At 37.5% G+C, this 13,720-nt stretch overlaps 1 protein-coding gene across 1 annotated transcript; it reads right to left on the reverse strand.

The window, feature by feature from the left end:
* Nucleotides 1–12,034: 12,034 nt before the first annotated feature.
* Nucleotides 12,035–13,140, reverse strand: LOC141480672 (uncharacterized). The gene is made up of 2 exons (XM_074170912.1): nt 12,947–13,140; nt 12,035–12,884 (listed from the first exon to the last, which is right to left on the reverse strand). Exons 1-2 carry the CDS (start codon nt 13,096–13,098, stop codon nt 12,590–12,592), a joined length of 447 nt encoding a protein of 148 aa, XP_074027013.1. The 5' UTR covers nt 13,099–13,140; the 3' UTR covers nt 12,035–12,589.
* Nucleotides 13,141–13,720: the final 580 nt, after the last annotated feature.

A 13,720-nucleotide genomic window follows, 5' to 3' on the forward strand; every position in this document is an offset into this window, starting at 1 on the left:
GGATGCAGTACGCAAGTCAAGATTGGGTCGATATTGTAGATCTCAAATCATCGGTTCAACATTTGTCGTCTAAATTGAAGGTGTTGGGTGATGGAGCCGAACATGCAAGCGTTTATGATATGAGTGTATGCTATGATGAAAAACAAATCGAATTATGCCTTCGTGATGCTGAGAACTATTGGAGTGGTGCAGAAGTTTGCAACAAATTTTTGGATAATGAATTGGAATTGTGGCAACTTTGTGAGGTTATGATTGAACTGAACCTAAGAAGATTCCTGTATAGCCTCCAACCATACTTGCCAGAATGGATTATTCATCACTTTGAATTGAATGATGAAAATCGAGAGGAAATTGAAGATGGTCGCGAAAATGATGATTATGAGGAAGAAGTTATTTTAGATAGTCTGTATGTTCCTGTGAATCATAAATAATGTCAAATAAAAAACTTTGTATTATTTTCATGTTTTATTTATTTAAATCTGATGAAATACAATAGAAAATGATTACAAAACAATAAATATGATATAAAATACAATACATGATATAAGTCAGTTACAAATAAAAAAAAAAAAAGATCATAAAACAGTACATGATAGAGTGAAAAAAAAGTGTCAATATCTGCTATGAACTGAACCATCCAATGCATTGTATGTTAAAACTGTATCATGCAAAATTAATGCATATACTTTAGTGTTGTCTGGAAACTTGGTCTTCCTCGTCTCAAACTCAATCTTTATATCAATAGTTGATGATTTTGTTGCATTCGGTTGATGGGAACAATCGATGACGAATAGTGGATTCTCTCTAAATTGTCCAATGTCCATCAGAGGTTCACTCATATCTTTATCATAATAACTTCGCTGGAAACTCTCAAAAGCATAATAAGCAGGAGCATCAAGTTTTTTATCGAAATTCAAATTCCAACGCTCATATGGATAAACTTCAGAATTCAAGTATACTCGAATACTATTGATATCAGCAGTTGTGAATTTTGTAATATCTTGTGTTCTATCTTCAGATGTGGTAGTACTTTGGAATGCGATGATGACAAAACGAGGAGTTTCCAATGCGTTAGTTGTTTTGATGGCCCATATGTCTGAAGAAGTCCCACGTAATGATGGTAGTTCATAGAGGTCCCACATACGATACGCCAACTTGATTTTGGCATTCAGACCGCTTTTGTTTATTCTACTCAAAAGTTTGAGCTTGTGTTTATCATCTGGTACAATATGCCTTATTTTCCATTCGATTTTATTTATTTCCAAATCAGCATCAACCTCACCTATATATGAGTTTTTGAATGATCGAGCGATAATCAAAATCAATTCCTGTTTGGCATTCAAGATACTTTTGTTGTAATCTTCAGCAAAACCCATCAAATATTTCAGTGGTAGTTTTCCACTAAAAACATGACTGTTTGTATCCAAGATATCTTGCTTCAATTGTGAAAGTCCCCAACCAGATGTCAATAATGTGTTAGCATGAGATTGTCCAAATGATATCATGGTTTTCATTGTAGATGTTATCCCAGGTTTTCTAACAACAGCCACTTGTTCACCTCCCATTTCATAACGAATTTCGTCAAAGAGAAATGCAATTGCATTATTCGAGAGATAGCATGTTTTCGCTACATCTTTGGGGGTGAATTTACCTTCTATGTAAATGAAGCTCTCGGCAATATCTAGTATAACATCTTGATTATTGATTGCAATTCTGATTTCATCCGAATTCCTGAATAGCGGTGATCCATAGGGCTTATATGTGTGCTCATGTAAACTTATGAGAGAATGATCGAGCACTGGTTCATTGAATATATTCAACTTTTCATTGTTTGTTTCGAGCACCATTGTTATTTTCTCACTTTCAATCCAATCGATTTCAAAAATTTAAGATCACTCACAGACAGAGCGTTATGTGCTAACTGTTTAGCATACACTTGTGGAATGAGCTTCTTTTTATGCACACCTTTCTTTTTGATAGTGCAACTCGTTTGGGATTGTTCAATGCGATTTTGTCTATTATAAATGAAACCCATAACAACAGTTATTCGATTTTCTTCAATTCCAAAATAATGAAAATCTCTTCTTCACTTCCAAAATCGATAAGGTTATTTTTTTCATCCAAAATACGCACTGTAATGTTGTGAATCAATTGACGACCTTCTGGACTGACAGGCATATATATAATACTGTGTGGTTCTTTAGTAAGATTGTAGCCAGGTTCAACATCAATATCGAATGAGAAAAGAATGTGGGATTCTTCACCATTTATATATGAACCAGATATTATATTGCAATCTAAGCGGATAAGTCTCACAGTTGTAATGTTTATTGGTAATGATGATTCATGTATCTGATTTGGTGGAAATATTTCATGAGCGAACCCCATCATTTCTGCTATTGAATTTGGATGTGTCAGATCAATTTCATATTTGGATCGCATTTCACATTTGAATGTATTATTATTGGCGTGTAGATAGAAAATATCATCTGCAACGACATCATTTGGTTTTTTATCATGAAACAATCTGAACATGATATGTTTCTGTATGACGGCATTGATCTCTTCTATTTCATAAGCACCACATGGAATTTCAATTGTCAACTTTTGGGGTATCGATGAGTTGTCATTACTGATTCTAAAACTAACTAAGTTATTAGCTTCAGTTATATTATTGATTGTATTGCATCCATAGAATCCCAAAAGTCCTAATCCATAACGACTGTTCCTATCCAATTCAATTGGTGGAAAAAAATCCGCACTCAAGACACTTGTCCCGACAGCTTGTAGCTCGAACTTTCGTGACATGACTGATGAATATTTTGAAACACATTTCAATTTATTATTGTACACAGCAACAGCACATTTGAGACAATTTACACTTTTTGGAAGGTGTTGTATTGTAATAAGTATCATTTTTATTGATACCAATATTCACATCCTCTATATTACAAATACAACACATAGATTTCCGAGGTATAGGACCGTCATTAACATCCGATTCTGAATTTTGATCGTGGTGGTGGTGCTCATAACAATATCTATGTTTCATTATATCGATGTCATCTTGCAGATGCTTAGGCAACTTTTCCCAAACATATGCAATCTCATGTGCAACACATGCAAGTATCACTTCCTTAGGCATATTTGCAAGCATCACTTTATCCATTTTTTTCAAGGTACCATATTTTGAAAACATTCTAAGTGAAAACCCCATTCCCTTGATAGCCTCCCGATCCAGTTTTGGTGTTGAATCCATTTTTATTTGGAAAATTATTTAGAGAGAAACTGCAAGCACAAGTGACCACAGAGAACTGTATTAAATTTCTGTTGTCGATCATAGTTATATTTGATTTTTACATTCGAACATTTTCGAAAGAATCGAGTCAATTCCAATGGTGGGGGTAGATCTCCAAAACTATCGAAATATGTGACTTCTTTCCCACATTTTTTATATGCCACCCAATGTGTTCCTGGTCCACTTATTCCATCTAAATTAACAATAGCTGTCTCGTTTTGTTTTGGACCTGAAGATGGTAATCTATCACGCATAAAAACACCACGAAAATGTGGAATTTTCATTTTTTGTGCATAATAACTGAGATCGAGATCAGTAAGAGGCCTCTGAGGTAGGGGTTCAATTAGTTTTTTGTTTTGTTTGTGGCTTTGTATGGTTTTAAATATAGTCCTAAACCTTTACGGTATGGTTTGAGATATATTCCACTTCCGCGTTTGCCTAATGCTACAGCCTCCATGGTTTTATTGTGACGATTGGCTTCCATTAAAGCCGCTCTGCTGGCTTTTGCCGAATTCACGGCCTTGGTAATACCAGCAGCAGCTCCCGCCAAACTTCCTAGTGCGGATAGTCCAGCAAAAATTGGTATCAATGGTAAAAGTCCACCGATCTTGGGAACAGGAATTATGCGTGGTGTGCGGATTTTCTTCTTTCCACCGGCAGCTTTAAGGTATTTACGTGCCGCCTGCAATGCCACAGTGATAGCTTTTTTGCTATTATTCGTCACAAATTGATTCCCACCAGCTTTCTTCAATACATTTCGCACTTTATGGACTATCCCAGCACCAAATGCAACTTTTTTAATTTTATTTTTCTTCGTTTGTTTCCTCTTACATTTTTTCTTATTGGTACTACAACCCATGCCCATATGTCTTTTCGCTTTCATAATGTTGGTGACAAGTAATGCAGCTGCTCTTTCCCCAATACTCGCGTCCTTCGATTTAACCCTATCCCAAGCGCTGTATTCAAGTTCTTTGTCGGCTAAATGTCTTGCTGCAAGATCGGATGGATGCTTAGAATATTGAATATCGTGTTTTTTGCATTCAATATCTAATTTATTGATTCCAGGGTCGTTACGAGCTAAACGTTGTTTCAATTTTGTACCCGGTCCACAGTATTGATAACCTCCGGTAGATGTAATTCGAAAGGAAGTTTGTTTATTAAATCATTAACAAAACCACAACCTCTTTTAATTTTACGATCACTTTCAATACGTCCGTATCGTTTGATGGTACACATTGAAATGAATAAGCTAATAACATTTATATAGTCTCCAACCACGGCACGATGCGCATTGTAAAACAGAAAGAAAAGTTTGCTGTAGATAATCTAGATGAGAAATTTGGTTGTGGATTGAATGGACAAAGGGTATTCAGACATGGTCCACTACTTCCATCATCAGTTCGAGGACTCATTATAGGACCTTCAAATTGTGGAAAGACGAATGCAATGATATCACTATTAACACATCCACAAGGACTGAGATTTAGAAATGTGTATCTCTATTCGAAATCACTCAATCAACCTAAATATCAGTACTTGCGAAGTGTTTTGGAACCTATAAAAGGATTAGGTTTTTATACATTCAGCAATAATGCAGAAATAGTGGAACCCTCCGACGCTAAGCCTAATTCTGTTTTCATTTTCGATGATGTAATATGTGAAAAGCAAGATATTATTAGATCATATTTCTGTATGGGACGTCATAAGGATGTTGATTGTTTTTATCTAGCACAGACATATTCACGGGTACCCAAACAGTTAGTGCGTGACAATACCAATTTCATTATAATGTTCAAACAAGATGAGACGAATTTACATCACATTTATTCAGATCATGTTTCACCCGATGTAACATTCAAACAATTCCAATTGATGTGTGTTAAATGCTGGGAGGACCAATATGGATTTCTAGTCATTGATAAGGATAGAAAAATAGATGAAGGTAGATATCGCAAAGGATTCGATAGTTTTATATACCCATGATCTTGTTTTTGGAACTTATTCGATCACTGAATATTGTAGTGGTCACTTCACCAACGAATTAAGCTTTAATTCAAAAAAAAGGGCATTATGAATACAAAAAAAGATCCTGAAAATAAAAACAATGAAATAAATTTGAAACGTCAACTAGTAGAGACAACAGAAGCTGTCAGGCAGAAATTCAACTCTATCAAGAATGATAATATTGAAAATCGTACGACACTTGAAAGATTGTATGAGCCCATAATGAAACCATTGAATGTTTTATCATCAAACGCTACTTCTAAATCACCAGTGTTATCACCAAATCATGGAACTGTTCAATCTACTTCAAATTATCCCATGAGTACTCCAATAGGAAGAAAACAATCTTTTGGTAGTGTATCATCTGTGAATAGTGACACGAGCACACTTCAAGACGATATGAGAACAACTCTATTCGAAACACCATCATCGTCCCACATCGATTCCTCGGATCCTGACATCTCACCTGTTATGAATGAAAGTGGTGAAGATGTTTTGATGAAACATTTGAATAATATAAAATCTAGAAATCCAGCATATGATGGAACATTTGGCGTACGTATGGATCCAATTACACAAAAGCTGAAAATGGGAAGTCTAGTGGTAAATTTCAAAGATGGAAACATTTCATTTTGGGATGCTAATAAAGTGAAAAAATATGAATGCGCAGGTAGTCCAGAATTGTATGATATGATTTTTTTGAAGAATCCACAAGATGTTGATAATGAAGAAACTCGTCAAGTATATTCCAAAATATTGAAAATAACGAATGCTCCATATAAACAATATCATCTGAAGAATGGTTTTAAAAATACAAATTCTAAAAAATTTCGTGAAGTTATCAAACCTCTATTAGACTCACGACAATATCCAATAAGAAGTAGAAGTAAAATTGGTGGAGCACTCAAACGAGTGAAAATGGAGAAAATATATAATTCTAAACCTGTGAATTATGTGTACTGGAATTCACCGAAAGAGTTAGTTGCTCGCCTACGACTATTGGTAGCTTCAAAGTCAGCCGGACATACCGGACATGATAATGAAATAATTTCAATAATTGAAGAATTACGTGAAGAAGGTATAATATATTAACATATTCACATGTAATGATCACTGTCACATCATCATTCAATGCAGTAACATTATCACCTTTTCTCTTTAATCATATTGAAATAGAATGACTAATGAAATAAGTGATGTCAAACGACAAGTTGTTAATGAATTACATAAACCTGCAAGACGTAATTTTCGTAGAAGAATAACCACCATCAAAGGTTTTGCAGATCTATGGCAAATAGATTTAGCTGAACTGCAACCTTATGCAAAAAGTAATGAAGGATACCGATATATACTTGTAGTGATAGATTGTTACTCCAAATATCTGTGGACTGTAGCAGTTAAAGATAAAACAGGTAGTACAGTAACTAATGCAATGAAACATGTACTGAAAGAAGCCAAATACTCCCCCAAACACATACAAAGCGATCAAGGGAAAGAATTTTTCAATAAAAGCTTCTCATCTCTCATGCGAGAATATAATATCAATCATTATTCAACATTTAGCACAAAGAAGGCAGCTATAGCAGAAAGAGTGATTCGTACAATAAAGGCATGGCTCTACAAGGAATTTTCGATGAGAGGTCACCACAAATGGCTTGATATTCTTCCAATTATAACTAGTAGATATAATAATAAAGTTCATCGTACAATAGGTATGGCACCCATCAATGTTGATTCAACAACAAAATTAAAATTCAAGGGTATCAATGGAATTGGAGGAAGACAAAGTAAACCCAAATTCCAATTAAATGATATTGTACGTATAAGTAAATACAAACATATTTTTGAAAAGTCTTACACTGCGAATTTTACCACGGAGCTATTCAAGATTGTTAAAATTAATAAAACCATCCCAACGACTTATAATCTTGAAGATATGAATGAACAGCCGATTAGAGGATGTTTTTACGAAGAAGAGTTATTACGAACCGAGAATCCTGACGTATATCTGATTGAGAAGGTGTTGAAGAGAAGAAAAAATAAAGTATATGTAAAGTGGTTAGGCCTTCCTAGCGAACAAAATTCTTGGATTGATGAATCAAATATGGTTTAAATGTATATAATAGTGACTTTTATGAATAAAGTAATATTAAAGTTCATTATTGTTTTCATTTCAATTATAAGTATGTGAACTGAAAAATATTGCAGCGGTAAACATTGCCCCAGCCATTCGCAATGTTCTGTGTATACCAAACCAAATTAATTGTATACTCCATTCCCGCTTATATTTTTCAACTCACGATATTGAAAACACATTATCATTCCCAAAACTAATCGCCGTCACTTTGAAATGCAGTATCCAACTCTTTTTGCCAATTATCTCTCACTGATAATGCTGTCTCATAAAGCTTAGTCGACTCCTCAAGCTCAGCCTGAGCTTGCATTCTCGAACGTTGATGGAATTGCTTATCTTTACCAATTTTTGAACGGAGTTCATCAGCATCTTTAGACATTCTAGCCAATTCAACCTTCGCTAATGCAATCTTGGCATCTAATGCTTCAAGAGTTTCATTATTAGCATTAATAGCTCGCTCACTCTTTTCAAGTTCAGCAATAGTCATCTGTGCCTTTACAAGACGGCATTTTGCTTTCCTTTTCATTTCCCCAAACCGATGGAGGGGGCTGAAAGAAGATAGCGGTTCAGCTTTCAAATCACTCTTCATTTCTTTAGGAGTACCTTTTGGCTTCCTCTTCGATCTGTCACTTTTCGTTGCGGGTTTTTTCTGTCGCACAACACTTTTGGATTCTTTCTTTTCTTTAAAGTCAGTGACAATCGATGAAGATGCCTTAGTAACCTTCCTCTTGATTGTTCTAGATTTCTTATCAACACCAAGAGGAAGGGTAGATGAAGAGTGTTTGAGTGATGATAATTGCGAAACGATCGGATTTTCAATAATAATTTGCTCATTTGGTTCTGGCACATCTGCAAAGTTAACGAAGTCGTTAATATCAAAATCATTTATCGAATCTTGACTCGATAAATGTAATACTGGAATATTTTCAAAATCAGTCTGATCGATATCAACAAGTGGTGAACCATCTTCAGCAATCAATAGCGGCATAGAGCTCATGATTATTAAGGTCTGAGGAATGATATGTGATAGCAATAGAATGTGGATAGGAAAGGTGATGATGTTACTGAGACCTCACCATTTATAGAAGAAAATAAACTAGCGCATGCGCTCTTTCATCAACTGGCACATGCGCTCTCTCACTAAACTATTCACGCATGTAACAATCTTTGTCATTTAAGAGGAAAACTTTGTGTTGCATGCATGTATTTTTAAATGTTAGAAAATAATACAAATAAATTCAAAATATATATATATTTATTAATAATAGAGGACAATAACGATAATAAAAAATGAAAAATGTTAATATGTCTCTGTGGATGTGGAACGTTCTTTGACTCTATTCCTCAATAGTTGTTGCTCGTGCGTCAAACACCAACATTGAAAAAAATGGATTCTCCTATTGGGGTAGAGTTGACCAACCTTCTCACACAGATCCCAAGTACTTCTACATGCATTGCATACATGATTCCAACAATTCATGGAATATGTATCACAACGCAAACAACGTTGCAGTGGAGTTGGAACGGCAGCACAGATACCACAAATATTTCTACAGATACCTATATTGTTAAATATTATAGGTTCGGAACACTTCAGACACTGTAACTGTTGTTGACGATAATCCGATTTTGTTCGCTTCGGTGGATGAGAAGGAGGCGATAGTTGAATCCGCAACACGCAATCACTACACATACCAGTACATGGATTGATTGAATCCTTAGGTCTACTTATTTGACAAAAGTAGCACACAATAGCCCCTGCAATCATCATTGGGTAGACACACACTTTTGGTTTTTCATTCCACTCTTTTGGAAACGGCATTTTACTAATTCGATTAGAAATATAAAGAGATGACTTACAGAAACTCTGAATGCTCTCTCCTATACCTACGATCTCTATTTATACAAATCAACATCATGTGGAAGTATAGTGGGATAACTTCTCCTACTATTCCACTCTAAACGAGTCAAGTGGGAGTCGCATCACCTCCTATATAAGTTGACTTGCAAACCTAGAGTTCATTCATTCACTCTCTACAACTGTGAGCAAACAACAACAAGATGAATTCTGCAAAAATAAATGCTGCATTAAATAGAATAGCTGCTGTTGATGAAAACAATTGGATAGACGAATCAGATGATGAGGATGTCAATGTTCCGCTAGAGGAAGTAATAGTTGAAGCAGAAGATGTTGGAGTCGATGAAGATGAGATAGACGAAGTTGAAAACGAGGCCAACCAAAGCGACGAAGATGATGACGTGATGGAGTTTGAGAGGGTCATGGATGAAGAAGGAGATGATGAAGGGATAGAAGCTGACACAACTGAAGGTGATGGTGCTATGAGGATCGGTATGCGAACACTCAATGTCAGTGAGACACTGGAAGATCCCTTGGATTTGTATTGTGCATTGGATGCATACGTATTGATCAGCACAATAGATGGAGAGAACAAAAAACTATGTTGGTGCTGCTTTCGGTTTTATTCGCATAGAAACAATAATGGAGGGTGGTATGCCCATGTCAACACCCACAACACTGTCTCAATTATGGAAATGGGACAGAATTGGTGTGAAGCTTGCGAGAGGCCACTAACAAACTTCACCCGAGTATCTACATGTATTATATGTAATAATGTCCAACCTGTGGCACAATAACCGTGGACCTACTGGTCAAAAAAAAAAACAACAGCCCTTTTCAGGGCTACATTATTCACACAAACAGTAGTTAGTTGTATTAGTATTCATAGATTATGTGACAAATGAATACTTTGATTAATAAAAGTCTAAGTTGGAAATTTGTTAGTCTTTGAATATCTATACATTATATGACAAATAAATTACTACTTTGACTGAAAAGTCGAAATTTGGAATTTGATAGTCATTGAATATCTATGCATATGATGAGTACTACTTTAAATGAAAGTTGAAGTTGGCATTTGTCAATCATTCATATGCATATAATGATGAATACTTTCACATACATATATTTCGTTTGAGATTATAATGTTAACATAATGTTAACAATGGTATGAATCTGTTTCTGTTTGAAAGTATAATGGTAGCTCTGAAAAGAGCTATTTTTTTTATTGTTTCAGTCTTTAATTGTAGCCCTGAAAAGGGCTGTTATTTTTTTATTAATCCATGCAATGATATGGACTAACGCTCCTCATCATCAGAAACAATAATTATGGTATCGTCATCTGAATCAGATGATATACTAATGATATCATCCTCATAGTAGTCATCTGAATCAGATGATATACTCATGATGTCGTCGTCGTCATAATCAGCTGAATCAGATGATATACTAATCACATCATCCGCATTATTATCGTCAACAGCATCTATGTCGTCCTGAATACCTTGTTCCACTCGTTCTGCGAAATCATCAGGAAGATCATAGATTCGCTGCAGAAATTGAGCGAAGGTTGTACTCAAATGATCAGACGTTGAATCTATTTCATGTACTTGGATGGGTCCTGTACTCGACATTGTGGAAGAATGATATAGAACTGGGATTGTTGCTATATTTATATTGGAAGAAATGAAATGGAGGGGGTGAAATGTAGAACAGTGTTTGAGATTCGAAAACATCAAGAATGAAACTCTGAGCGATTATTAGGAGAAATTCTAGTGATTATTATGGAAAAAAAACTAATAAGAGGGAGAGGAAGGGAGGAAGACACTGCCCCAGCCTCGCAGTGCCTCGTGTACACCAACCAAAAAGTGTGTACTCCGTGGAAGGAAAGGAAAGGAAATGATGGACGAGTAGATGATTATATGTCATCATCGGAATTGAGGACATCATCATCGATTAGGATTGGGGATGGCGGAGGACTATCCTCGATGAGGATAGGGATGGTGGAGGACGTCTAACGTCAAGCTCGTCATCAGCATCATCACCAGAGTCGTCGTCGTCATCATCGTCGTCGTCGCTACTCATTGGGACAATGTCATCATAAGCAGGGTCCCACCATCCGTCAGGATCTGGATATTCCGAGTCATCCAAGTGTCCTTCGTCACTGCCAGTGACATGCTGAACTTGCATCCTGATGTCGTGATCCCGGTATTCGTATGGCGGACTGTGGGGTTCCGTGGTGGAAGAGACAACCTGTACCTGGCTGTTATCCCAGTAATTGAAGTTGTACCCCTGATCCGGGCAGCTATAGGGTTCGGAGGTTGAATCGGGTTCCATCTCGATGCTAGCTGATCAACTGAATGTTTCATCAGATGATTTCTACTTTTATACTTTCGAGAGGGAGTGGGAGAGGAGTGTGGAACATTGAGTAGGGGTAAATTGTAGTGTGACATAAGACATATTCAATGAGTAGGGGTAAATTGCAAAGTGACATAAGACATATTCAATGAAAGAGATACTTGAATGGATAAAATACAAATGAAATATACTTGTCGATTTCACTATGAAACATGTCTATTTTTTTATTTTTTAAATTTTCTTCACATGAAATTATTTACAAGTGATTAGAGAACACAAAAATTGATGTGAGGTATTTGTCTAGAAGAACTTGGAATTGAAATAAAAAAATAATAATGATAATAAGAGGAAGTGAAGAAAAATGCTCCAACCATCGCATTGTTCAATGTGTACCAAACCAAAAAACAGTGTACACCCTTTATTTCACTTCCTTTTCCTTTATTCAATATAAACTTAACAAATATAAACTTAAAACTACCATAATTAAATACTCCTAACTAACCTAAAACTAATCTTACATTTACACTTCATCTACAAAAAGAGTGTCCATAACTGTCACTACTTTTTTGTACAGCTCTATCGAAGAGGTCTTTGCTTTACACCTTTCCTGCAGAGATGCATAATTCCGATCTATTTCGGCCATTTCCTTTTGGAGTTCCCTCCGTCGGTTATCCATTTCAGCCATTTGTCGCTTCATGGTAACCAACTCGGCCTCGCTAGATCGGGCAGCTCGTTCTGCTTTCTTGCATCTCTGCAGAAAAACACTCATCTTTTCACTAACCTCTCCGATAGGCTGTGGCACCAACACCTCAGGATCCGCCGGTGTCGCTGGCAGCGGTGGTAGTCGCGTCACCAACGGCGACAATATCACCAACTCCGGAGAAGGACTCTCGGAATTTCCACTGCTGCTGGTGCTGCTGCTGGTGTGGAGGCCCTCTTACGAGAGGTCGAAAAAACTACCTGCATAAGGATTAGTCCTATTGCAAGTAGCTCGGTACTTTGAAATAGGACCAACCTTTGCTGCAGGTCGTTGGCAAACCTTCTTCACAGCCCTGACTTCCTCCTCCTCCTCGAATAAGTCAGGGCTAGAAGATCTGCACCTAACTCGCGAACGCGAAGTGGTTGGCTGGTCAACCGTCACCGCTCTCGAAGATGCTGCCTCCTCCTGGTCAGCGGACACCGGCAGAATAGACGCCACAGCATTATTCACCTCCTGTGTATTGGTTGCCATTCTGAAAAAGAAGAAATAATACAAAGTTAGTTGATATAAAAATAACATTCCTAATTTACTTACTCAAATATCAAGTTGGTCGTTGGAACGTACTGCCTTGTTGTGGAGTGGACTGCTCTCGATGAGATGACTTCTCGAACTGAATGTTGTGGAGTGCTCTCCGGAGGGTATCGACTTCGATGCGTGAGCGGTGGGAAAATGGTGGGAGCGCACATGCGCGATGAGGGTAGGGGTGTACATGCGCAAATGTTGGGAGTGGGGGGGGCGGGGCTTCGGGGAGGGGAGGGGCGGGGCTTCGGAAAGGGGGCGGGGCTTCGGAAAGGGGGGGGGTATCCGAAAAGTTGGTGGCGGGGGGGGGGGGGGGGGGGGGGGGGGGGGGGGGGGGGGGGGGGGGGGCCTAACGGGCCCCGCCCACTGCCTGGGCTCCGCCCAGGTGGGTGGGGCCTCCGGCCCCAGGTAGGCGGGACATCTGGAGAGACATCTACGCCCTCTTCGCGCGCGCGTTCGTAACATAATATGCAACCGAACACCTAACCTAACGTATTAACGTATTAACGTAACCTAACCTAGTACGCTAACCTACCGCTATGCAACCGAACACCTAACCTATCGTATGTATTAACGTAACCTAACCTAGTACGCTAACCTACCGCTATGCAACCGAACACCTAACCTAACCTAACCTAACCTAACCTAACCTAACTAACCTAACCTAACCTACAGTAACTATTAACCTAACCTAACGAGGGAATACTAACCTAACACCTAACCTACGTAAGTATGCAGCTAACCTAACGTAGCTATTAACCTAACCTAACGAGGGAATACATTCACCAT

The sequence above is a fragment of the Leptinotarsa decemlineata genome, unplaced genomic scaffold, assembly GCF_025532065.1.
Source record: "Leptinotarsa decemlineata unplaced genomic scaffold, Ldec_3_MD MMD2_tig00000008_RagTag_RagTag, whole genome shotgun sequence".
NCBI classification, from domain to species: Eukaryota; Metazoa; Arthropoda; class Insecta; order Coleoptera; family Chrysomelidae; genus Leptinotarsa; species Leptinotarsa decemlineata.

Excerpts from the sequence above, each read along its gene's own strand:
- LOC141480672 (XM_074170912.1), bottom strand. The coding sequence starts at position 13,098 with ATGTGCGCTCCCACCATTTTCCCACCGCTCACGCATCGAAGTCGATAC. Across the intron at positions 12,885-12,946 it reads ACGACCAACTTGATATTTGA|AATGGCAACCAATACACAGG; the intron begins GTAAGTAAATTA and ends CTTCTTTTTCAG.